The sequence below is a fragment of the Sitophilus oryzae genome, unplaced genomic scaffold (genome assembly GCF_002938485.1).
Source record: "Sitophilus oryzae breed Bouriz unplaced genomic scaffold, Soryzae_2.0 scaffold_809_pilon_pilon, whole genome shotgun sequence".
NCBI lineage: Eukaryota > Metazoa > Arthropoda > Insecta > Coleoptera > Curculionidae > Sitophilus > Sitophilus oryzae.
In genome coordinates, this window is record NW_022147427.1 from 579514 (window position 1) to 607224 (window position 27711).

General features: G+C 31.7%; 2 protein-coding genes across 4 annotated transcripts in view; one reads left to right on the top strand and one right to left on the bottom strand.

Annotated features, from left to right (window-relative positions):
- The window catches only part of LOC115888931 (ankyrin repeat domain-containing protein 12), a 54319-nt gene that overhangs the window by 26065 nt on the left and 543 nt on the right, over positions 1–27711 (bottom strand). Inside the window, exons 1-5 of one of the 3 annotated variants that reach the window (XM_030908819.1) lie at positions 12642–12734; positions 8158–8343; positions 2973–3240; positions 307–419; positions 78–256 (exon numbers count right to left, since the gene is read on the bottom strand). In XM_030908819.1, coding sequence (XP_030764679.1) covers positions 78–256; positions 307–419; positions 2973–3240; positions 8158–8304 — 707 coding nt within the window. In that variant the 5' untranslated portion in view covers positions 8305–8343; positions 12642–12734. Of the gene's footprint in view, positions 1–77; positions 257–306; positions 420–2972; positions 3241–8064; positions 8344–12641; positions 12735–27711 lie in introns of those variants that run through there. The other 2 variants (XM_030908818.1, XM_030908820.1) reach the window with 2 other exon arrangements.
- LOC115888940 (peripherin-2-like) lies at positions 20286–24828 on the top strand. Its single transcript, XM_030908829.1, has 4 exons — positions 20286–20726; positions 20800–21020; positions 24259–24484; positions 24658–24828. Exons 1-4 carry the CDS (start codon positions 20286–20288, stop codon positions 24826–24828), a joined length of 1059 nt encoding a protein of 352 aa, XP_030764689.1.

Consider the following 27711-nt stretch of genomic DNA (forward strand, 5'->3'; position numbering starts at 1 on the left):
TGGTATACAGAGACTTTTTAAAAGAAATCATGTGACCAATTCTCTTGGACACCCTGTAAATTTTCCTTTTTATTTACCTATCAGCAGATTCTATTTGAGCACCTGCTCTACTCAAGGCCAAAATAGCTTTAGTCGATCCGGCACTGGCTGCCCACAACAGAGGTTGTCTTTTGTCACCATCTTCAACTGAAACGTCGATATCTTTATGCCCTAAAAGAGTATGCAGGACTTGAACACCCAGCTCTTGATCTTTATCCTAAAACAAATCGATTAAAAAATTGGATTTTTGTATATAAATGTTCATACTCCTCCACACATTTGAGCTGCATAATGTAGAGGGTATCCCCCGTGTACGTCTGGAGTTGATACTGGAGCACCTGCCGCTAGGACAGCCCTTAAGGCTGTAGTCTCCCCACAAACTAAAAAGGCAATATTTATGATATACCGGGTGCGTCTCAAAAGTGTCTCACCCCCTATAACTTTTTTATTTTTTCAGATAAAAAAATTAGATTTGGTATGTTAGTATATGTAGTAAATTAGGATTGATTGGCATATTCAATTTATTTTGGTCATTTCCTCTTTCACCGGAAGTGACTACAACTTTTGATTTTTAAATGCCATCCTAGGTATTTTTTTAATTTATTCGATAGAAAATGACACTCTGAATATAATGACATATCATATGTCAACTTTTGACATTTTCGCTTACAAAAAAAATGTATTTTAAATTTCAATCTAGAGTACCCTGGCTGTGTTAAAAACACTAATTTTTAATCCAGGAACCTTGGAAAAATAGATTTGATCATCTGTTTTGCCCTATGTTAGTTAAGAGACTGAAACTCGGATTTTTTTACGAATTTGATACCACACACTTGGTATTTCGAGTCAAATTTTCGTTATGAACTGCATGTTACAATTTCAAATAAACTGTATGCGAAAATGTCAGAAGTTGACATATGATATGTCATTCTATTCAGAGTGTCATTTTCTATCGAATAAAGTAAAAATATATCGAGGGTGCCATTTAAAAATCAAAAGTTGTAGTCATTTCCGGTGAAACAGGAAGTGTCCAAAAACAAATGAATGCGTCAATTAATCCTAATTTATGTCATATACTAACATACCAAATCTAGTTTTTTTATCTCAAAAAATAAAAAATTATAGGGGTGAGCCACTTTCGAGACGCACCCGGTATAAATATATTATATACCTAACTTATAGAAATTCCAATATCTGATTCTATCATAGATGCTATACATTTCTTAAAATATGTGCAAACTATTTTAACTGGTGGTATTTCGATTCCAAAAACACGCCTATGTGTCTATAATTCTATAATTTTATTCTATAATTCACCTCTGCAATACCCAATACCAATATATTATTATATATATATAGATACCAATTTATATTATTTTATTAAGTTCGATCTTCAATCTTTTGTTTAATAGTTACAATAGAGAATAAAGTAATTGACATCTGAAAATACATTATGATCGAAAAAAAACGACGTCAAAGACGGCTGGGGAATGACTATCGGTGGTAAATTTAACGAGGTCAAGCCCTAGACGTCATTACTTGGCCCGAACTCTTCTTTACTTTTTAATGGCGCTTACTGCCAGTTAGTATTAAGAAGGTTGTAATTTATTTTTATATTGAACAAAAATAATTTTTAAAAAGAATTTAAAAAGTTCGAGAAAAACTAATTTTTTTGGAAATAGATTTGTATGTCTGGAAATTTCCTATCCTTATTTAATCCTTACTTAATGTTTTTTAATTAATGTTTAATTAGTGTTAATTTTTGACAAGTTTTATGTCAATTTTTCTGATTTCTTCTTTTAACTGACCTCGCGAAAATTATCATAGATTGTCATTCCCCAGCCGTCTTTGACGCCATTTTTTTTATCATACGGTACTTTCCTACTAATGCGGCAATATAGATAGTCAATTTTATTTAAAGCTTTAGAGTTTGTTCATTAAGCTAATTATTATTTAATGATGCTTGTTTTTAAGCCTTAATACTGTATAAAGCAGTATTAAGGCAAATTGATTTTAATAAAAGATGAGGGATATGAAGTCATTCGCCTGTCAAAGTACTTAATTATAAATAATAATCATTACAAAAATATTGTTTTTAGTAAAATGATAAAACGGTATTCTAATATGTTTATGAACACAGATATGAACTTAAGAATAAGACTTTATTTTGAAATAGCAAGCTTTAATTAAAATTTGTATATAAAAATATCCCTATTTTGTTATAAAAAATGCTATACTGTTTCTTTAATTAGCTCCAATATATGTAAATGTGTTACTTCTAAATAATGCATGACAATTTTTATCGCATTTAGATAAATATGATTTATATTTTAACGAAATTTGATTATTTTGTGATTGAGGTTTGTGTGTTTTAGGTTCCTGACCTAAAAAGAGAAACGGCGTAACAATTGTAAGAACTTTACTGCAATGGAATGCTACACAAACTTATGTGTATTAGAACAACAGGTAGGGTAGCTGACCTAAATTGATCCCTATCTCTACTCGCAGTGTTCAAATCAATTATAATATCTCTGATTGTTTTTAGATAACACGTTTTTTTTTCTAGACGTGTTCATTTCCAAGCCAACTAGTCGCCGTTTTTTTTTATTATGCGGTATTATATACTATTTATTATATGATTATTAAATCGGAAATATACTCTAAAAGTACTAAGAAGTCTTTAGTAAATAGTATATATGAATTGGATTGATAAGTTAATATTATTGGTATTATGCTTTTTCCGGTCCCTTAAGTAATTGTTCGACCAAATTATCGCCGGTAGGACCAGTTACGATTCTTGTTTTTATGAAACGTAAATAATGCATGTGGATCATTCAAATGAACGAATCGTACGAGTCGATTCAATATGAGAAATTGAATCGTGTGATTTGATTCACTAAAAAGAATTGTAATGCCCATCACTAATATAATACCTGTCGCCCAATGAACCACCGTATGCTTCTCGTTATCCACAGCTCTAACGTCAGCTCCATTAGCTAATAGAAAAGTGACTAGCTGGGTGTTTCCAGCGATCACTGCTAGATGGAGCGGCGTAAATCCGTCCTCGTCACGCGTCTCCACCAAATCCGGTGCTGCCATCGCTATGATGTCAGCAGCTTGAGCTGCGCAGACGCTATCACTTGTACAGCAGTAGTGCAGCGCAGTTTTACCGGTACGGTCTTGGTCGAGAAGAATATGAGGCTAAATAGAATATAAGAACAATGTATCGTAAATTCTATGTTAAAGTAGCCTAAATATGCGAGTTAATAATACCGTATGATAGAAAAAACGGCGTAAGCGATGGCTATGAAATGAAGATCGCTGTCATTTTATATGTAAATTTATATGGGAAATGTCATCGACCGTCATTTCTCAGCCAACTGGACGCCGTTTTTTTTTCGATAATACGGTATAAGTTATAGGAGCAGTATCAGGTCAAATTTCGACATAAAAAAGTATGCGATTTGTTAACATGTAGAATGTGGTTGTAAAGCTGTTTAAAGTGATTTGGTTATTGACGTTTATACGATCACTGGCCTAAAACATAAACAAAAATTTCACATAGCACTTACACATATACCATAGTTTCTACTTTAAAAATGCTTAAGATTCTGTAGTTTTTGTGCTAAAGCATATTTTTATAATAGCTTTATACGTTCATATTCATTTAAATATTTATATTAAAAAGATAAATTGAAGGGTGAGGGGGAAAAGCAGGTAAGTCAATTTCTCTCCAAAGTGAGAAAAGCACGATTTAAAACGAAAATTGGCAACAGGCCTGGAAATAATAATAGAGATTTGTTAGTAGAGATGAGCAAAACTGCTATTCTCCGATCGCAATTAAACCTGCGATTGCGATTTTTAAATCGTTGCTACTGTAACCTGCGATTGCGATTTTAATATTTAAATATTGTATTAAGCATTCTATTCAGAGTGTCATTTTCTATCAAATAAAGTAAAGGAGGGTGTCATTTAAAAATCAAAAGTTGTAGTCATTTCCGGTGAAACAGGAGGTGATCGAAACTAATTGAACACGTCAATCAATCCGAATTTATGTCATATACTTAAAAAAACCACTCTTGAGAAACACCCGGTATATTATAATCTTGACCCTAGAAAAATACTACCTTCTCTATAAATAAATAAAATCAGAGAAAAAATTCAATCGCAGTTTACTGTAAAATGCTTCAATGGACCCCAAAATAACATTCGCAACAAAATCGCAAATCGCAACTCCTAAAAATTCAAAGTCGCAGATAGAAAAGGTTATCACGGTCCTAGTTTACGAAATCACAATCGCAGCAAAATCGCAAATCGCAACTATAGTAATATTGGTTGCCTAAAATGAAACTCGCAAATAAAAAAACCACACTCGCAGTTTTCTATGAGAACCAATCGCAAGTTGCAATTGCGATTTTAAAATCGCTACGATTGAATCTCTGTTTGCGATTTGTTGCTCATTCATATTTGTTAGAACTAGGTAAGGTATTTTTATTAGATAAAATACCATTATATCTAAAATAATAGTAAAACCATTGATTTGTCTGGTTCTTTCCTCTTTTTGCTTGACTTGTCTGCTTGTTTTGCGTTATAGTATAACTTTAACGCTATATATCTTCTGACACTTCTGGCTAGGCTGTTTTCCCCAGTTTAACGGTTTCTAAAGATCCTTACCCTGATTACTTATCTGCTTTTCCCCTGACCCTTAAATTGTTTATTATTCTTCTGTTAAATAATTTAAAAAACGAAACGCCCCTTCCTTAATATTTTTATCATAATTCCATAAAGTATGAGAACCATTTTATTACTCAAGAAAAAATGCTTATTTTACTGGTTAAATCAATAAGAAGTAAACGTACCTAATATACGATCAATATTATTAGTAGGTATAAAGTAACCTTAATATTTTGTTATAAAATAAATCCCGAACGTTTACTAATGAAGAACTATACTTTACGTATAGAAAAACTTGTGTGTAATATCCAAGAACTTATAAAAACAATAAAACAAAAATGTAACACAGCACTGACGTATGCCATAGTTTAGAGTTTAAAAATGCTAAAAATTCTGTAGTTTCTGTTCTAAAGCATATTTTTGATTGTAACTTTATATGCATTCTTATCCATATAAAATAATTATATTAAAAAGGTACATTGTAAAAACCTGTTTAATTAATATTTTAGAATAATATTGTTTTATATTAGGAAAATGTATTATATTTATTTCTATAATATTTTATTATTTTTAATATTAATTTACAACGACCCTTTCCCTAATGTTATTATAATAATTCTATAAAGCAAGATAAAAAACCAAACCAAACCATTTTATTTCTCAAGAAAAAATGTTTATTTTACTATTTAAATCAATAGGAAGTAAATATACCTAATATACGATAAACATTATTAGTACCTAGGTGTACAAAGAGCTTAACCGTTTGTTATAAAATAAATCCTGAACTTTTACTAATAAACAACTATACAGAAACTGTATGGAAAAAAGAAAGAAGAAAAAGAAACTTTATAGAAAAACTTATACCTAATACAAAACAACTTACTTAACAAAACAATAAAACAAAAACCAAATAGAACACAGCAATAAGATATACCATAGTTTAGAGTTTAAAAATACTAAAAATTCTGTAATTTCTGTTCTAAAGGATAATTTTATCATAACTTATGCATTCTTATCCATTTAAAATATTTATATCAAAAATATACATTGTAAAACCCGGTTTAATTAATCTTTTAGAATAATATAATTTTGTATTAAATAAATGTATTACATTTATTTCTATAATATTATTTGTGTGTTCTTTTAAATAATCTAAAACGTCCCTTTTCTTAATATTTGTATCATAATTCTATAAACTACGATGACCATTTTATTACTCATATATTTTTTTTATTTTCCTGGTTAAATCAATAGAAAGTAAACATACCTAATATTACTAGTTGGTATACAGTAACCTTAACCTTTTGTTATAAAATAAATCCTAAACCTTCACTAATAAACAACTATACAAAAACTGTACGTCTAGAAAAGCTTGTATCTAATACAAACTTATAAAAACAGTAAAACAAAGAGTCACGAGTTGCTATGACAATATTAGTAAAGTAATATTTGGAGAGCGCTAAGGGAGACCAATGAACTGATATTACAATCAGTTTTGTTTGACGATGGATTTATAGGGTAGTGGAGTGAATGCCGGATTTTTAGTTTCTAACTTACGTTATGATTGACTTCTTTACTTGTGGCGATGGCAAAAAATATATTTATTTAATTTTTTCCGAAATCTATTTGTATCCATCTGATGTATTGATTTGTTTGCTTTAGTAAAACTTGTATAATATAAATAATAAGTTGTTCTAGTGGAATAAAATATAGGTATTCTAAAAAGCTATTATTTATACTACAAAAGTCCGTAGAGAAGAGGGTGGTAATATAAAACCAGCTTGTATTATGGACTCCTATTTATATGCAACCACAGATAACATCATCGTACATAATAAAAACTACGTTAATGGTTATGTAAACGCGGCAAAATGCTTATCTATAGTATACCGGGTGTTTTTCAAAAGTGGCCACTCCTATAACTTTTATATTTTGCAGATAAAAACGAGATTTATGTGTGTGTTAGTATATGATATAAATGATGGTTGACGTTTTCATTTAATTTTGTTTGCTTCCTGTTTCAACGGAAATGATTACAACTTTTGATTTTTCAATGATACCTACTCCCGATATATATTTTTCTTACATACTTTTCTTAATTTTTTTATTCTTTATTTCATAGAAAATGACATTCTAAATCGAGTGACATATCGTACGTCAACTTTTGACATTTTCAATTAACAAAAAATTGTATTTTAAATTTCAATCCAGTAGTGCCATAGCCGTAAATGTATAAACAGTTTGACTTAAATACCAAGTATGTAGTACCAAATTATTCGTAAAAATGTTTTATTCCAAATATGCTAATGAACCAAAATAGTTATGATTAAAAATATGATTAGGGCATCTTTTAAATGGTCAGGGAAAAACACTAAAAAATTAAATGATCAAATCTATTTTTCCAAAGCTCCTTGATTAAAAATGAATGGTTTTAGCACGGCCATGGCACTTTGGATTCAAATTTAAAATGGATTTGTTTTAATTGCAAATATCAAAAGTTGACATACGATGTGTCATTCTATTCAGACTTCGATTTTGTCATTTTCTATCAAATAAAGTAAAAAATACCGAGAGTACCATTTAAAAATCAAAACTTGTAATTTCCGGTGAAACGGGAAGTGACTCAAACTAATTGAATAAGAACGCCAATCAATCCCGATTTAATAAGTACTATTAATATTAAAAAAATAAGTTATTAATTTAGTTATTATATTAATTAAACAAGTACAAATATTTTTCGAGTTGGTATATTTCGACCGAAGAAACACGTCTATGAGTTTTTTTGCGAAAAAAAATGGAAGATTTGGTATTCTTTGAAAAAAAAATTGTATTTTTTTTAATTTTTAGTTAAAAAACATGATATCTTAAAAATATGGCAACATAGATAGTAGATTAAATTTAATTTAAGAAATAAAGCCCAAAAAAGATTCAGTGGTTCTCAAAATTTAAGCGAAAATCTTTTTTTTTTAATTTCAAAATTAACTATCTCGGTTATTTTGGATTTCAAAAACAGTAAAGAGGGAATATGTTTCTTTCATGTAGATCTGCCAGCCCTGAAAATATTTGGACTTATTTCAGACTCCCCTGTATATACCAAATTTCGTTTTTATCTGAAAAATCTATGGTTATGGGGGTGAACCACTTTTAAAAAACACTCGGTTTTTTTATTATATCCAAACAAAAATATAAACAAATAAATTTCTGAAAAACTCGCAGTATTAAAAAACAATAAAAATTTAGTGTAAATGTAAAAGTTTGTTTAATGTTAATAAATACTAACAAAAAATAATTTCTTTGTACTTTTTTGGATATTTTTTCAGTGCTTTCAAGAAATTAATACATTTATCTTACCTTTCGCAAAATGTTACATACAAAACAAACTCACAATCGAAACCAAAACCCCCGAAACCTAACCTAAGTTATGCGATCGTCGCAGACACTGACCTGTGTAGTAACAAGCCTCCGCACACGTTCGACGTCCCCTTGCTGTGCGGCGTACATGAGCGTCGTGACGCCGCGGGAAAGCCGTCGCGGGCGGCGCCGGTTGGCGTCGGGGGAGGCGGCGGGATGGTTGACGCCGGCGCTGCACATTCCCTGCCGTCGCTCGACTCTTTCATGGGCAAATGAGACCTAATGCACGCAGGATTATTTAACAATAACAATAAATTGTTTTAATGACTATGGTTTTATAGAGTAACGTATTAGAAAATAGTTTTCTATATAGGGTGGCAGAGCTGTAAGTTGCCAGAAAACTTAAGTTTTTGATTTGAAGAAATGATTTGTGATTTAAATCGTTTTTTTAGAAAAGACTTAAGTCATTAAAAAGATTTAAGTCTTTTTGTAAAAGGCTTAAGTCATTAAAAAAAATTAAGTCTTTTTATAAAAGGCTTAAATCTGATTTTTATAAATTTTTATGATAATTTTTTTAAAGCAGCTTTCTTTTTAAGCTATTAGGCGGCAGTAGGCCTGTTCCAAACACCGTTTTAACACCGGTGTTGGGCTGACACCGGTGGCTAAATATAAACTCTCCGGTGTTCCGGTGTCGGCACCGACACCGATGTTGACACCGACACCGGTGTTCATCTCGACACCGGTGTTGGTCTGGACAGCGGTATTCATCTCGATACCGGTTTTGACTACGACACCGGTTTTGATATCGACACCGGCGTTTGGTAAACGGGTTAAAGAATGTTAATTAATAAGTTCAAAATAAACCTGATCATAATAATGCCGTATCGGTGCTTATTTTTATCGTTTATTAAAGCGCACCGACTTTAACTTAAAGGTTTCAAATTTAAATATATTTTTTTTGCCAGACTAATCACTAAAATAAAGTCGAAGCGTCAGATAAACAACTATAAAGTAAAAAATTGTTTAATCAAAAACAAATAGAAAACAAAACATAAAGAAACAAAAATTCCTAGCTGTAAAATAAACTAAAAAATATTAAATTAAAAAAAAATAAAAAAAACAAGATATTGAGATAAACACCGGTGTCAAGATAAACACCGGTGTTATAGACGAACACCGGTATCGAGATAACCACCGGTGCTGAAATGAACACCGCGGTGTTGAGATAAAAACCTGTGTCGGTGTTGGCACCGGTACACCGACTGAAACACCGATGGTCATCAACACCTAACACCGGTGTTCAAATCTCAACACCGAACAGGTCTAGGGGGCAGCCAAGCAGTAGAATAAAGAAAAATGCTCAATACCGCTAGTAAATAAAATGTTAGTTTTTTGGAACCGGTTTTGATTATTTGTCGTGTTACGCGTGCGTAGTGAGTCTGTTGTCTTTCAAGTGAATCCCTGACTTCGTTATGTAGCGCGAAAGACGAACGAAAGAAATTTATCTCATATACATGGAAGAATACCTTAAAATCCTCCAGCCCTTCGCATATTCCATCGATATACTACATAGTGATCAGAACACATCACCACTTTTTAATAGACATGTATGCGATGACAGCTATTAACGGATACATATAAAGTACTACAAAACCGGGGTTAGATTTTATAAAAAAAAGCATATTTTTGTGTTTGTAGCGTTGTTCTGAATTCCGGAAGAAATTCCGGGTTTTTTATGTTTCAATACGAATCTGAGTGTCCATTTACATATGGGCTAGTTCTTTTGTATATGGCCTGTTTTACATATAATGGTCTATAATCTATAACATATGCATTGTTGACGTGGCAACTATGACCTCGATTTTTTAAGTGACGTTGGATGAGTCTTAAAAAAGTGCAAATATTTTTAGGGGTGGTATATTTCGACCCCAGAAACACGTCTATGAGGGTTTTTTTCGCAAAAAAAGATGTTGAAAATTGTGCATTTTTTTATTTTCCTGTATTTTTTAGTAAACTTATTAGAACAGCCCGTTCACCGCAAATTTGCCCACGGTATAATTTCTTAATTTCTGATATTATCATAGTGACGGCTTTACTTTATGGTTACGGCGCGGCGTTTGTTATACCTACTCTGGTTAAGGCACTAAAAGGGATGCAAATGCAGAAAATAAATCCGGTAGCTCTCAAAAGTTTTTAAGAATAAATCTATTTTTTGTTAAAAACTCAATAACTCGGTTATTTTCAAACTTCAAAAAGTCGGTTATTTTGGACTTATTTGAAAAACGGTAAAGAGAAAATATGATTCTTTTATCGAGATCTGCCAGCCCTGAAAATATTGTAGCGTTTAAATTAAAAAACGTTACAATATTTACCCTGTATAGACATGTTCAATAATGACACGTATTGACTAGTGACTATACCTCGAACGAAAATTCGCTCGAGTACTCGATTATTGAAATAACCGACATCGCTGGATTATGAACGAGCGACAAACGCAATAAGCGATCCTATCGAGCAAATTTGCTACATACATTGCAGATTGGCAATATTTTATCAGTATTTTTGGTAAAATATCTTCAAACAACAGATTGTTGTTTTGATTGGGACCGCATTGTTAATTATTGGACTATACGACGTTATCTGTTACGTAACTGTGTGACAAAATTTTACCACCTACATCGATGCATGATCAAGCGAAACTAGAGATGGGCAAAAGTAACCGGTTTTTTGAATAACCGGTATTTTCCTCTAAAACAACCGGTTATTTAAAGGTAGTTTTTTTTTCACCAGTTAAACTAATAACCTTGCATTACGTTCAATAACCTATAGCCGGTTATTTTTTAAAAAATCGTACTTGTTTAAAACAAGTAAAGATTAAATATTAACTGTTTGAATCGTAAATTTCCAAGAAGCGAACGGCACGGATCTTCCAGATATTACGACGATAACGGGAGATACCGCTCCCACTCCCAAAACGAAAATATAATATCTATATCAAACATCAAATGTCAAAATTAAATCAGGCATCAGGCGAACCCTGATGATAATAATCAAAACAACGGCCGAATGGCCCTGACAGGTCAGGCCGTAAAACAAAGTACTAATGGTATAGACTACTACTAGCCACCAGCTAGCCAAGTGATACGAACCTAACTTCAAATAGATTCTCTAAATTCTATATTTAAATTTTAACCGACTTTAACGGATTTTCAACGGTTCTTCAAAAGTTTCCATGGTTTCGCCCAGTTTCACCCACGTTTCGCCGTAAATATATTTTATTTGTAGTTTGAAGTCTCTCTTGAAGCTTAGACTAAAGAATACAAAATTGAAGTTCAAGTAATGAATGAAGATAATATTTCATTAACTATTCATTCAGTCTCCTTATTTTTCTTTTTTGGTATTTGATTAGAATAACTTGGTTGTAGATTGTAGAACTTGTGAGTTGTGTGTATTTATTTGAACGTTATGTAATTACTAGTTTTAATATCATATCCATGTCTACTCAAAAAAGTGAGGTTAGCATTTTTATTTAAATTCATTTTGTACATATACATACTTACATTGCTACAATCTCTATTTAATCATGCGATTTAACTAAGTTTATTATCTAAATTTGAAGTAGACCTATGGAGTGTAGAGGTAAGTAAACCTATAGGAAAACTAAATATTTAGTTTTGCTAGGTTAGGTTATTTGAATAACCGGTTAATTTGTGTCGGTTAATTTTGTCAAGTTATTATTTTTTAAAGATAATTCCGGTTAACCTATAACCGGTTTTTTACCAATAACCGCCCATCTCTAAGCGAAACTACTGGTCGCTTGTCGCTTCCCACTATCTAAAGAATATGCGCTATGCGCACGCAGCTTACTACTTGGCGTTACGAGTACAAGTACAACTGCAGTGGGATTCTGTAAGCTCCGTAGCAAGGAATTTCCTATCTAGCCTATGCTATTTGTATTATTGATAAGTCACTAGACAGGCAATATATTTACAGAATCGGGCCTAATTAAATACGAACGAAATTTTGCTCGATTGAGAGCTCGATTATTGAAATCGCTTGGAACTCGAGTACTCGATTATTAAAATTCATCGGTTTTTCCCATCACTAGTATTGACTAATCCCATTCCAAATATCTTGAGAACGGTTGCTCGAACCGATTTTAACAAAGAGAACTTTTTTACGTAAAAATGACGGAAATATGTATATTTTTAGTCGGTTGTTTTATACAGGTCCGGAAGAAAAGTTATTACTCTTCAAAACACTTAAAACACATGTAGGTGGCTCCCCCGACAAATAGGAGCCATATTAACATCAAAATCAAATTTCTCATGTCATAAAACTACCAGATACTAATTTCGATCCAAATATTGACGTTATTTCAAATTATTTGGAAAAATCGAAATAAAAATGAAACTTCTACACCCTGTATCTCCGAAACTAAGCCTTTTATGACATACATTTATACGAACTTTTTTATTTATTTTTATCTGCAGAATATGCTACCGAAGTTTCCGGAATACAATTCGGACCACCCTGTATTAAAAAATAAATAAAAATAATACATTTATTTAACTCACTTTTGATTTGTTTCAACAGAGCTTCATTTGTATGATTGATACTAGTAATAAAGTCCGACTTTACTTGTGGAATTTTTAGGAAATACCATGACAGTACAAACACACCGAAAAACTCGATAGGATTCAACTAAACAAGCGTCAATTTTCAGAGTAGAGCATTCGAATACGTCACGCCAGACTTTCAGTCGTTTTGCGTGTCGGCTGAAACGCTTTTTCTAAACTCCAGCTTATTGTTTTTCTTCGAAAAATAGATCTCAAACTTACCGACAGTTAACGCTCAGTCTTGATACTTTCAACTAATTTATTATTTGGAAAGTTTCTAGAGTTTCTTTCGTCATTAAATAAGTTTTATGATTAACGATGGATATACGAGAAAAATTAAAAAAGTATTTCAGATGTTTGCTTGGCCTTGGTCTTACTTTTTGTGCAAGACCAAGATCAAGACTAACGTTTGATCTGCAAGACCAACACAGCCAGTGCAAGACGTCCGCAAGAATGCAAGAGTCTTAAGGTCTTGCATTTTTTCCACTTTTATATGATATAAGAAATTACTAATTTGTTCAACAATATTGTCATAATTTATTACAGATACTGTTTTCTGACTATTGCATAACATTTTAAAAAAAGATGCTGATTGAATATAATCCTAGGAGACTGAGAATCCTAGGAGATTTGAAAAATAAAAAATTTTGTCAGAGAAGTATTCTAATAATTTCTTTCTTTAACATTTTATTTGCCTTAAATTACTAAAAATATTATGTATTTAAAGATTTTCTATGTAGAATGTGCCCTCTAGTAAAAAAATCTATTGAAAAAATAAAAGACATGCAAGTGTCTCGCAACAAGACAAAGACCAACACTAGGGGGAGTAAATAGGAGATAAATAAGAGTGGTAAAACAAGAAACAACCGCTTAAAAACAGAAAACAACCACCAAAATGCTTAAAATAACAGACTTGTTTCTTTCTTGTTTTTTTTTTAAACAAAAAAAATAGAAAAAACCCTTTTTTTCTATTTTTAGCGTTTGTTTCTTGTTTAAACCTGTTTATTCTTGCCTATTAGCGTATTTAACCGTCTTTATATGTGTTACCCTCCTATTTGTCTACAGGGTGGTCCGAATTGTATTCAGGAAACTTCGGCAGCATATTCTGCAGATAAAAATAGGTAAAAGGTTTGTGTACATTTATGTCCAAAATGTTTCGTTTCGGAGATACAGGGTATAGAAGTTTCATTTTTATTTCGATTTTTTCCAAATAATTTCTGAACTAACGTCGATATTTGAATAAATATGGGTGTTTGGGTGTTTTTTTAAATAAGAAATTTGATTTCGATGTCAATATGACTCCTGCTTGTAGAGGGCGCCACCTACTTATTTTTTAACTGGTTTGAAGAGTAATAACTTTTTGTCCACACCTGTATAAAACTACATAGTAGAAAAAAATACGTTTCCGCCATTTTTTATGTAAAAAAAGTATCCTTAAAAGACTTTTATCAAAAGGCCTTTTTTACCTAGAAAATGTAGGAAATGTATATTATTTCACTCAGTAGGTTTATACAGGTACAGAAGACAAGTTATTACACTTCAAATTAGTTAAAAAATATGTATAGGTGATGCCTCCTACATATTGATATGAGTCACATTGACATGGAATTCATTCTTTTTAAAGAAAAAAAAATTGTGAGTGTTTTGGAAGACTCGAAAGAAAACAATTATGTTTTTGCGACGTTTCGCGACTTTATGGTCGCTTCTTCAGGCACCAAAACATAAATTAATTCTGCGTACTAACTACTAGGAACTAACAACAATCATTCTTTCGAAATTTCTCATTCCAAAAACACCCAGACACCAATGTTCATTCAAATATGAAGTTAGTTCAAAAATTATTCGAAAAAACTCGAAATAAAAATGAAAGTTCTACACCCTGTATCACCGAAACAAAACATTTTAGGACATAACGAACTTTTTTTACTTGTGTTTATTTGCCGAATATATGCTACTGAAGTTTCCTGAATACAATTCGGACCACCCTGTATATCGGATGTCCGTTCATATGGGAAAATTCCGCCATATGGGAAAAAAATAAGAAATAAAAAATATGTTTCGTTTTGTCTAGACCTACCACCCATAATTATTTTTCACTTAGATATTTAAGAGACACCCTATACCGGGTGGCATATTCATATTCTGCCAACGTAATACGACTTCGGTTGGATTCGTACCGGGCGCCGTGAAGCGTTAGCAAATTATGAGCATCGCAACTGCCGGTTGGCACTTAATGCCTGTTTAAGCACTAGGTGTAATTTAAATAATTTGATGATGATACGTGACTGGTTAGTTATTTGAAGGAAAAGAACAAAAAGTGATATGAGAACGGTTTCAAACTTCTTGAAATGCAATTTTTAATTAAAACGATGCCAAAATGTTGTTTTAGATTCAAAGAACAATCCATTATATACTTTGCGAGTTTACTTAAAAAAGTAAAACTGATGTTGAAGTTAATATGTTCTTAAAGTTCGTGTATAGTCTTTGCCTATCTTCTGTTTTGATTAGGTTCTTCGATGCAGTCAACCATTTCCATACTGCCTTCAATACGTGAAAGGAACAAAGCAGGAGCTCTGCCTGTGGCCAATGTTTTTTTAAAACACTTCTTTCACTGAGATCATCGTCGGTTAATATTATTTTTGGAGAAACTTTCTGAAGCATGATTGCCTTTAAATTCTTAACGGCTTCGTCAAATAATTCTTGTTTCTGATTACTAGAAATGATACACCCAACTGGAATGCCCCCTGCTGGAGACAGCGTTGCAAAAAAGTAAATCTTGTGGTCTTGCACGTCGCAGTTTCCTGATGCATCACCAAATAAAATTTCTGTTGCCTGTGTAAGGTACTGAGCAGCTCGTTGCATTATTGGTACGCATAAACAGATCGCATAATTATCACCAACGCGAATAATTTTCAAAGTTATTTTCTAAAGCTAAGAGCATGCCTTCTCCAGTTCGTTCTCCATAGTTGTTTTTGAAATGTGCCGTCCATAATTTTGAAAAATCGGTTTTAGTTGGAAAAAAGTGCCGGTATAAAATCATTTCTTCGTACTTGTCGCCCATTTCTTCCATCTTAATACTAGCGAATGGGTGATAGGTAGTTGCAGTAGTATGTCTCTTCTCAAATAGCTCGAAAATATATTTTTTTGTTTCGCTGCCTATAGGTCTTTTTAAGAAGGCTGCTCCGCTCTCTATTGTGTGATTATGTTCTTCGTAAAAAATCACAACACAAGGCCATGTATTTGCAGTATCCATGGGCTTTTCTATTAAAATTCTCATTTTTGTAGGACATTACGATACTTTTTTGTTGTACGCGATGTTTAACTTCAAAATGACAATGGTAAGAGCGTCTAAATATGTTTTTTTAGATTTTTCCAACGGTGGTTTTCCAACAGTCGTGGTAGATTGCCAAGTAATTTTTGTTGAATCTCTTGTTTAGCCGTATAAACTGCCAACGTTAGTTCAATGTAATCATATTCTGCAAACGTTAGGCTCGAACGCTTGCGACTTTAGCCGAATATCGTATTACGTTGGCAGAATATGAATATGCTACCGGGTGCGTCTCAAAAGTGGCTCATCCCTATAACTTTTTTATTTTTTCCGATAAAAAAACGAGATTTGGTATGTTAGTATATGACATAAATTAGGATTGATTGACGTATTCAATTGTTTTCTGTCACTTCCTGTTTCACCGGAAATGACTACAACTTTTTATTTTTAAATGGCACCATTGGAGCCTTGGAAAAATAGATTTGATCATCCTCAAGGATACTATAGAGATAAAGATAGTTCGATTCCTATCTTCCTGTACTGTCAGTTTTTTACGTTTTCTAGGGACCGAGTTGAAGTTCGCGCTAAAGATTTTAGACAGTGACACTTATTTTTGCGTTTGACGGACAAGCGCACAGTGCGGCTGAAGATAAATCTAGCGAGATAAAACTGTTTGGTTAGAAATAAGCCAAAAATGTGTACTGATAAGAATAAATAGTAGACATTCCAATTGATATGAAAAAATGCATGAATTATTTTTTGGTCGTATATATTCTTTGTATTTCGATAAATTTTTATCAACCAACCATAATATCGCTCCTGAGATTTTGTCCCGCTAGAATAACCATCCGCCGCACTGTGGAGCGCTGGTCCCTGCGTGACGTAAGCATCCAGGGTGACTACGATAGCAGCGATTTGACGCGATCGAACAGTCCTTTAGAATATATACAGTCCTTGGATCATCCTAATGTTATTCGTGTCTTGTCCAGGTCGGTTAAAAGATGCCCAAATAGTATTTTTAATCATATCTCAATTTTTTCAAATGAAATGAGGGTGGCTAATTAGTATACTTGGAAAAAGCATTTTTTGCGAATAATTTGGTAGCACACACTTGGTATTTCGAGTCAAATTATCGTTATGAATCGCATGTTGAAATTTCAAATAAACCATATTCGAAAATGTCAAAAGTTGACACATGATATATCATTCTATTCAGAGTGTCATTTTCTATCGAATAAAGCAGAAATATACCGAGGGTGTCATTTAAAAATCAAAAGTTGAAGTAATTTCCGGTGAAACAAGAAGTGACAGAAAACAATTGAATACGTCAATGAATTCTAATTTATGTCATATATTAATATACCAAATTTCGATTTTTTATCTGAGAAAATAAAATAATTATAAGGGTGAGCCACTTTCGAGACGCACTCGGTATAGTTATAGAATACTAGTAAAAATACGTTTGCATGGGACAAAAAAAAATGTGTCCTGTCCCTTATATAATAATAGCGTCCAATGTCTTAGAAGGATTAGATGTAGATTAGAAAAACTAACGACGCGACGTCTGGGTTCATATTTATTTTTCCTATTTCAACCAAATGGTTCAAAATTCGATACAATTAGCATTTTAAAGCGATTCCAGTTTATCCAGACGCATTAAGTATTCGTCTGGCAAGACGAGGACAACTTTTGACGAATATTAATTCAAGCGCTAAAAGCGCCTATTTTTGGACACTCCAACATGAAAACCCAATAACCTTCCATATATTACAGTTCAAGTAGGGATGGGGTTGAATATCGATGTACGTTTTTTGTAAGCAATGTTTGTTATATAAAAACATGATCGCAAATGATTGGGGATCATTCAGGTATGCACCGTAGTAAGAATGAAACAAAATATCTTGATGATATGTCCTTCTGTATAGTATAATATTTTGGATACTAATACAGGGTGGCGCACCTCATTCACCTCGGTGGATTATACGAAAACGGAAAGATGTAGAAACAAAATATTTTATGGATATATGTGGGAAGACGATGTGCATAATTTAAAATTATTTTGAAATGTACAGGATGTGTCAGAACTAAGATCCATACCAAAGTTATATTTTTTCTTACGGAACACACACACACACCTGGTATTTTATTTCATTTTTGGATTCTTGTACATAAAATAAGGCATTTATTATCAGGGTCTAATTTGTTTAAAAGCTTTGGTTTTTGAGATATTTAAAGATATTTAAATATGCATGCTATAATAATAAAGTTTATCAACACCATCGTACATTGCTTTTCAGAATTAATTCTTGTGCTGACTTTCAAGCCAGAGAAATAAACTTTACTAAAAAATTCGATTGCTTCCTTAAATGTATACAGGGGTATGAAAAATTGCTGGTCTATTTTAAATATTTATTTTACATAAAAACTTCGTTATTTCAAATGCAATACTATGTATTTTTTTTAAATGAGTCGAGGCAGATTTAGATGCTCTTTCAAACTATATTTGGGTTTCCTATACATACCTGACTCAGATTTTGAATACAAAGCGATTTTTCATTAAAACTGTAATCAAGATGGCTGATGTCCCCATGGCAATTTTCTAGTGACACTTACTTAGTAGCTATTTTCAAAATCGACATTCGTTTATGCACCTTATTTAAATTTATAACAGGTTATTTTTATTAAATTTGCCTACAATAAGGTTAATAAGTAAGTATTTATTATTTTATCAAGAAAAATGAAGCAGTATCTGCTGGCGGAAGGACGATGGATATGTTACTAGTGATTTTATTTTGTGAGGACAATTGCTTGTTGGCCTCTGGATGGCCTGCAGGGTTTATGCTCAAAGATTTCCAAATATAAATTTTCTTGACAAGAGTTTTTTCGAAATACTTTTTTTACTATTTCGCAGAGCTGGTAATGTGGTTTATAAAAAAGCTATTAGGCAGAAACCTGTCGTTGGAAGTGAAGAAAATGAATTTGCCTTAATTGGTTCGGGTTTGGTTTGGCTTGAAAATTTTATAGAAACTTTTATAGAAAATCCAATATATCTACAAGTCATCGTAATATAAATTAAAGAGCTACTTTATTTTTCTTGATAAAATAATAAATACTTACTTATTAAACTACTCTAGTTAAATTAAATAAAAGTAAACTATTATAAATTTAAATAAAGTCCATCAAGTAATGTCGGTTTTGAAAATAGCTACTAATTGTCACTAGCAAATTGCCATGGCGACACCAGCCCTCTTGATTGCCATTTTATTAAAAAATCGCTTTTTATTCAAAATCTGAGCCAGATAGGTATAGGAAACCCTAATATAGTTTGAGAGCATTTAAATCTGCTTCGACTTATTTAAAAAAATACATAGTGTTGTATTTGAAATAACGAAGTTTTTATGTAAAATTAATATTTAAAATAGCCCAGCAATTTTTGATACCCCTGTATATATTTAAGGAAGCAATAACATTTTTTAGTTTAAGTTTATTTCTCTGGCTTCAAAGTCAGCACAAGAATTAACTCTGAAAAGTAATGTACAGGGTGTGTTGACAATTTTTTTATTATAGCATGCATATTTATATATGTTTAAATAACATTTAAACATATTAAACCCTTATAATAAATGCCTTATTTTATGCCCAAGATTCCAAAAATTAAATAAAATACAGGGTGTTCCATAAGAAAAAATATAACTTTGGCATGGATCTTAGTTCTGGCACACCCTGTACATTTTAAAATAATTTTAAATTATGCACATTGCCTCTCTACATATACCCATAAAATATTTTGTTTCTACGTCTTTCCGTTTTCGTATAATCAACCGCGGCGAATGAGGTGCGCCACCCTGTATATTGGTACGTTATGATATTTATAGATATAGCTATCGATATTTACTGGCAAAATACATCCTTAAGACTAAATGCGGAATATGGGTAACTTTGCGTGTGTCCGACGTGTTTGTCCATTCCAACGGACAAAGAAATGTGGGTCAGATTTACTTGGTCAGGGACGAGAACAATCTGCACGGTGGGGTATATTATCGTTTCCTGTCACAAATATGGACAGGGATCTGAAGGCCCTGTCATTTGTCTAGGGCCCCGTGTTATTGTCACGGCCGAAGGGTTAAGCAATGCTAATATTATTCTGAGGCTAAGGGAATAGATTTTTGCCAGGCCAGGGTTATGGTCATTAAAAAGATTGCTTTCCCCTAAACATGTTAGAAAAATATATAACAGTTTTAGTAATCTATTTTGTAAGTAAATATTATTTATTTGAAATTCTAAAATAAAACCTGTCATTATATTGTCAAGTATAAATTACAATTACATTTAAAATGAAGTCTTTAAAAAGTAAAATCAAAAACAAGAAAAAGGTTGATGACTCCAAACCTAAAAAAGATAAAACAAAACCTAAAGATAAGCATTCTAGCAAAGAAGATGTCATAGTAAGATTTGGAAAACCGATCTTACAGATCAACTTTAAAAGAATAAAATTGCTGGTTACCGTCGCAGTAATACTGATTTTGATTATAACGATACTATCTGTTAATTGTTTGATTACTGCAATCAAGATAAGAAGCCATTTGGGTGCGTTTATTAACATGATATCTAGTGGTGAGGGAGAAATATTACCCACCATGTTGGCATTACCTACGTTTGTTTTTTTGTGCTTAAACTTGGGGGCATTTTTCTTTGTGTACAAACTTTTTTCGAAAAAGAAGAGTCCAGGTGCGAACAGCATTTTATTCATACTTATATTACTAATACTTGTGTTGGTGAGTATTATGTTTAGTTTGACTAAAATCCTCTTCCTGAAATTAAAAGCTTTCTCTATAATCAACTTCTTAGGTTGTTAGCACTGTATTGGTGGTATTTATCACTCTGGGACACGCATACGGAGCTCATGAAAAATTGCACGATGGTATTATAGAGACTATGAAAAAATATGCCGTTAATTCATACTATAAAATCCAAATGGATAGGTTACAAATAGAATTCCAGTGTTGTGGGAGTAAAAAATACGACGAATGGTATAATATTACATGGTTTGATAAAGACGTCTCTTCAAAGTAAGCTTAACTAATTTATCTTTTAGAATAACTACTTTAAAATTACTATCAGAAAGATATCAGATATACCGGGTGCGTCTCAAAAGTAGTTCACCCCTATGACTTTTTTATTTTTTCACGAGACTTGGTATATTAGTATATGACATAAATTTTGGTTACTTCCTGTTTCACCGAAAATGACTAGAACTTTTTATTTTTAAATGACACCATCGATATTTTAATATATTCGATATATTTTATATATTCGATATATTTTATATATTCGATATATTTTATATTATTCGATAGAAAATGGCACTCTGAATAGAATGACATATCATATGTCAACTTTCAAGATTTTCGCATATGCTTTATTTGAAATTGTAACATGCCGTTCATACCAACAATTTGATTCGAAATATCAAGTGTGTGGTACCAAATTATTCGTAAAAAATGCTTTTTCCAAATATGCTAATGAGCCACCAAGGGCGTAGAGGGGGGGGGTACTGGGGGACAGTACCCCCCCCCCTGACGCTTGACGAGATACGAGAATTGAAATAGTCATTAACTATGAAAGGATTTTTTTTAATTAATATCCGACATATAAGAACACTTTGTATGCTTTTAATTATGTTGATTTATCGTTTATAATATGTTCGACCTAATTAAAAGCATACAAAGTGTTCTTATTGGCCAGGACAGATTAGTGGGGTTAACTCTAATCAATATCCATAAAGATATTGAAATAAATGTTGATGCTGTAATTGATAGGTTTTCCAAACAGCGTACTAGAAAACTTGATTTTGTTTTGTAGTTTTATTTATAGTTTATAGTTTTTATAGTTTTTTCTTGATAGTTTAGAGTTTTTTATTTATAGTTTATAGAAAATTAACTAATAAACGTCGTTGTTTCATTTTTGTTTATGTTATTTACAAATCTATATTTTAATTTTTGTGTTATGTTTTTATATCTTTTTGAGGACAAAAAAATCGCCGTCGTTTTAATTCGACAAAAAAATTCCGACGGTGATTTTTTTTGCGACTTAATCATAGTACCACTCCCATAGCATACACGTATCTGCGCCCCTGTGGGCCACCCTTGTTCCATTTGAAAAAATTGAGATATTAATAAAAATACGATTTGGGCATCTTTTAAGCGACCAGGACAAGACATGAAAAACATTAGACGACTAAATATATTTTTACAAAGCTCCTTGAATAACAATTAGTGTTTTTAACAGAGCCATGGCACTATAGATTTAAATTTAAAATACGATTTTTTAAAGCGAAAATGTCAAAAGTTGACATATGATATGTTATTCTATCCACAGTGTCATTTTCTATCGAATAAAGTAAAAATATACCGAGGGTGCCATTTATAAATCAAAAGTTGTAGTCATTTCCGGGGAAACAGGAAGTGACCAAAAACAATAATACGTCAATCAATCATAATTTATGTCATATACTACATACCAAATCTCTTTTTTTATCTAAAAAAAAGTTATAGGGGTGAGCCACTTTTGAGACGCACCTGGTATATGGGAGTATTGATGAGCAAATGGCAAGGCCAAGAACAAGGCACCCTTGGTCTTGGCCGTAGTCTAATAAGTAGTTTTAGTCTTGGTCTTGGAGGGTCCAGTCTTAGTCCTAGTCTTGCAAGACTCTTGGAAGTTATTAGGTAATTATAAATGCATGTCCCTTTAGCATGTCTTAAACTAATTTGTTTCGGAGATACAAAGTGTAGAAGTTTTATTTCTGATTCCTGTCAGTGAGTTGTTTCAGATTGAGAAATTTAATTATGATATCAATATGATTCCTACTTGTAGGGGGCGCCAACTACAGGTTCATTAACTGTTTTGAAGGGTAATAACTTTTTGTCCGTACCTGTATAAAATTACTGAGTGACGAAATAAATATTTCCTTTCTACGTAAAAGGGTGTGATGTGATTTCTATGTGTATGATAGCAAGAGGCCTTTTTTACGTATAATACGGCAAAAATGCACATTTTTTTACTCAGTAGTTTTGTACAGGTACGGACGAAAAGTTGTTACCCTTTCATTAAAACAGTTAAGGAACATATAGGTGGATCCCCTACAAGTAGCAGTTATATTGACATCAAAATCAAGTTTCTTATGCCGATAAAACTTCCAGACACCAATTTTCATCCAAATATCGAGTATAGATCAGAAATTATTTGGAAAAACCCCAAATAAAATTAAAAAACATTTTTTACTTAGGTATTCTTACGTCCAGAATATGCTGCCGAAGTTTCCCGAATACAATTCGGACCACCCTGTATATTGAATGTGCATTTCTTCCTATAAAATTTTATATACGGGGTATGACTACAACTATACCTATGACTACAACTATACATAGGGTGTTTCAAAAAGATTTCTGGCATAAAAATAAGATTTATTTTTTATATCAATATAATATGTCCGATTATGCTTAGGTTCTAGCTATAGGGGTAGCCTTCAATTTTATTCGACTTAATTTCTTACAAGTGCTTTTAGTGATTCGAATAAAATTTTGGTAAGGGTAAAAGTTACTATAAGTGCGACATATTTTAATGCTATAAAAGTGTAGACGTTCACCAGGGCATATGGATTATTATTGGAATATTTTTCTAGATAAAAATGTGCGTCACTGACTTTTGTCGATTTCTGTCTTCTTAATTTAATGAGATATGTATTTTATTGGCATTCTTGGCAAAAAAATCATTTCATTAAGTGGATAAAGTGTTAAATGAATGTGAAGATGCATATATAATTAGTTTTAAAGTTACAGAATGTTAAAACTTAAAATTGCGTTTATCTCGTCAAGGAAATCGAAATCGTCAAAATAGCATAAGACAAAACTTTTATTAATAATAAGACATAACTTTTAGTAATAATAACACACAATTTTGCTAATAAGTCTACACAATTTTGCTAACAAGAGTAAAAGGTCAGTAGCGCACATGCTTTTTTTAGAAAAATATTCCTTTAATAACCATGACCATGTGATATATGCACGTCCCTGGCGAATCTGTAGACACTTTTTTAGCATTAAAATATGTAGCACTTATAGTAACTTCTTCCCTTAAACTCGCTACACTTCTGTGAATATAGTATAGTATTTTTTATAACTGCCCTCAATGTTCAGTTTCCTGTATGCTTGACGACCTGTTACTGGCCAGAGAAAATGCCTTCAATGTTGCTAATTTTTGGCCTGATGATATTTATCTCAGATTATATTTATATTTCTTTCTTTCAAGTACTAGCACAGGTTCTGCTGATCAAACGCCCTTTAGCTGTTGCGCAATGAGAACTAACTTACCCTGTATTCATTACGACATAGAAAAAACAGGCCGCAATTACATGTACACCCCCGAATTCAACCTGAGTATCTCTACAACAGGCTGTTATACGAGAGTGATCGAAAAGAAACGACAAGTCGGCTTGAGCATAATTGGATATCTTTTTCTTGTAGTTTTTTTGGAAGTAAGTAATATAATAATAATAATACCTTTGACCATTAGTGTCAAATTTTTTATTTGGATGGAAAACTATTATGTTGGTGAATTTTAATCAAAATAATTTGAATCAAAATCTCTATTATAATAATTTTTAACCATTTTTTGTTATGGATTAGATATTAGATCGGTATTTTTTAGTTGCTGCTACTGTTACCTTTGAGATTTCTACAAACTGGGCATTCGATAGATTCAAAATTCGAAGGGAATTCTAAGACTTACACAGTGTGGCTGATTGGAACATATACTGGAAAAAATCAGTCTAATGCAGCTCCTGAACCTCCGCCATTGCCTCCAGAATTACTAGATTAATTTAAAGTTAATAACTAAGTATTATACCCTTGTATAGTATATTATACAGGGTGCTACAAATTCGAGGTACGAGCATTGGTATCTCGGTAGCCGTAATAGATACAAAGATGGTTAAATTGGGGCAAAGTTGCGCCTTTGGTATGTTCACCAAGATGCCATCAAAAAAGTTTTAAAAATTTCAAGAATTGCTGAGTTTTTTCGAAAAAACGGTTTTTTTTTGAAAATTAATTTTATTTTTTTCTGTCGTTGTTTTTTAGAAAATCAAAAAACTAATTGCACATTCTCATTGCCACTTTATTAGAGCTATCTGATAGTATTTTTATATTTTCAAATTAGCTGGTAATTTGTGAGATACAGAGACCAACTTAATTTTTTAAATACGGACCTGCATTTTTTATTTCAGGTTATGAAAGAACTCGGTCTCCTGAGTACAATGATATGCCACACTTAATACTTTGTTTTTATTTTGGACATTTGAGCACAACTTATTTAAACTAATTTCAAGTCCGGCTCTCTATTTTTTAAATATTTAATATTCATCGTTCCAATATTGAGATAAGCTTTCAAACTTAACAATGACGTAGAGAAAACATTGAATACGGAAAATCAAATGCAATAAAATAATAAAAAATAATATAAAATAAATAATATGTGTGTGTGAAACAGTGGCGCATCCAGAGAGTGAGTCTGGGAGGGGTAGTGGCAATATTTAAATAAAGTAATAGATTTAAATTAAATTTTTGCTTAAAGGTATTGTGACTATGGAAAAAAATAAACCTAGATTGTTCTGGATTTCTATTTTGATTGATATTATTAATTTATTTTGTGACAATTTTAATTTATACCAAATTTTCTCATTCATAAATTTCTTCCTGGGAGGGGTATATACCCCCATTACCCCTCCCGTATATGCGCCCCTGGTGTGAAATCAATACATCTCAGCATTTACAATAAAGAGTACAAAATGCATTCAGAAATATAAGAAGAAGATCTGTCCCAAGAGCTATAAATAAAATTGAACGAAAAATAAATGTGTGCAATAGGAAGGGTTATAACCCTTTCGAACGTGTAGAGCACTAGAAACTAGTTAGTAGAAGTTAATTAATTTATAATAACGAGGATTAATATTACGCAAATTATTAGATCGTACACGGAGATTTCAAATTCACAGTAAAAAAAGTTAAAAATAATATCTTTAATTTGCTAACCTGGATATTATTTATTTGAATTTGTTAATTAATTATTGAATTGCTAATTAGCGTTGATCAATATTGTTGCGATGAATATAATATAAGCAGATTAAATAATTTCAAAAACCATAGTTGGACTTGAAATTATTTTAAATTATAATTAAATAGTTTTGTTGTTATTAAGGTACCCAAAACAAAAAAAAAATCTATAAGTGTGGTATATCATTGTACTCAGGAGACCGAGTTCTTTCAAAACTTGGTATAAAAGATGCAGGTCCGTATTTAAAAATATAAGTTGGCCTCTGTATCTCACAAATTATCGTCTAATTTGAAAATCTAAAAATACTATCAGATAGCCCTAATAAAGTGGCTGTGAGAATGTGGAATTAGTTTTTTGATTTTCTAAAAAGTAACGATAGGAAAAAATAAAATTGATTTTCAAAAAAATCCGTTTTTTCGAAAAAACTCAGCAATCCTTGCAATTTTAAAAACTTTTTTGATGGCATCTTGGTGAACATCTCAAGGCGCAACTTTGCTCCAATTTAACCATCTTCGTATCTATTACGTTTTCCGAGATACCAATGCTCGTACCTCGAATTTGTAGCACCCTGTATATACAAGGTGAATCTTAAATAGGTGCAAATATTTTAAGGAGTATTATATTTCGACCATAGAAATACGATTATGAAGGTTATTTTAGCAAAAAAAAATTGGAATTTTTGAAAATAAATTTTGGAAATTTGTTTAGTTTTTAGTTAAAAAAACATATTTTTGACAATATAGGTAGTAGTATTAAATTTACAAGAAAGAAAACCTAGAAAAGATCCAGTGGTACTCAAAATTTAAACAAAAGTAATTTTTCTTGGAAATTTTCATTTCGACCATAGAAATACGATTATGAAGGTTATTTTAGCAAAAAAAATTGGAATTTTTGAAAATAAATTTTGGAAATTTATTCAGTTTGTAGTTAAAAAACATATTTTTGACTTATTTGACAATATAGGTAGTAGTATTAAATTTACAAGAAAGAAAACCTAGTAAAGATCCAGTGGTACTCAAAATTTAAACAAAAGTAATTTTTCTTGGAAATTTTCAAAGTAAATAATAACTCGGTTATTTGGGCTTATTTGAAAAACGGTAAAGAGAAAATATGTTTCTTTTATCGAAATCTACCAGCCCTGAAAATATTTGCACTTATTTTAAAACTCACTCTGTATAAACAATGATCCGCCACTGGTATAGGTATAACCAGCAGCGCATACAGAGGGAGGTCCATGGGGCCCGAACCCCCTAAATTGGGTTAAATATTAGGCTTTTGGTTTACTTTTGGGATAAAAATGGCGCCCTAAAAAGCATATTATCTACATTACTTTTTATTTGGACCCCCCTGAAATAAATTCCTGCATACACTCGTGATACCTGATACGTCCAATATGTTCGAGAAGAAAACTTATCTTTTGGAATGATAATCTATTCTGTCAGGCACTTCCCTATACGCGATTTTTTAAATATTATTGTTTCCAGGAACAAATCGATTTTTAAGTTTGGATTGTCCGGATTTTTTATTTTTATTGTCATCTAAACTGTCACTTAGGCCACTATGACACCGTTTCTTTTTTAATCGCATTATAGTTTTATAAATATCGTCTTAGTCTTTATAGCTATACTGATTTTTGTATCATATATAGATATT

Bases quoted from the DNA above. Each gene is read 5' to 3' on its own strand.
- LOC115888940 (XM_030908829.1), top strand. From the start codon at position 20,286: ATGAAGTCTTTAAAAAGTAAAATCAAAAACAAGAAAAAGGTTGATGAC. The intron at 20,727-20,799 runs GTGAGTATTATG...TCAACTTCTTAG, and splicing joins TATTACTAATACTTGTGTTG to GTTGTTAGCACTGTATTGGT. The intron at 21,021-24,258 runs GTAAGCTTAACT...CTTTCTTTCAAG, and splicing joins GATAAAGACGTCTCTTCAAA to TACTAGCACAGGTTCTGCTG.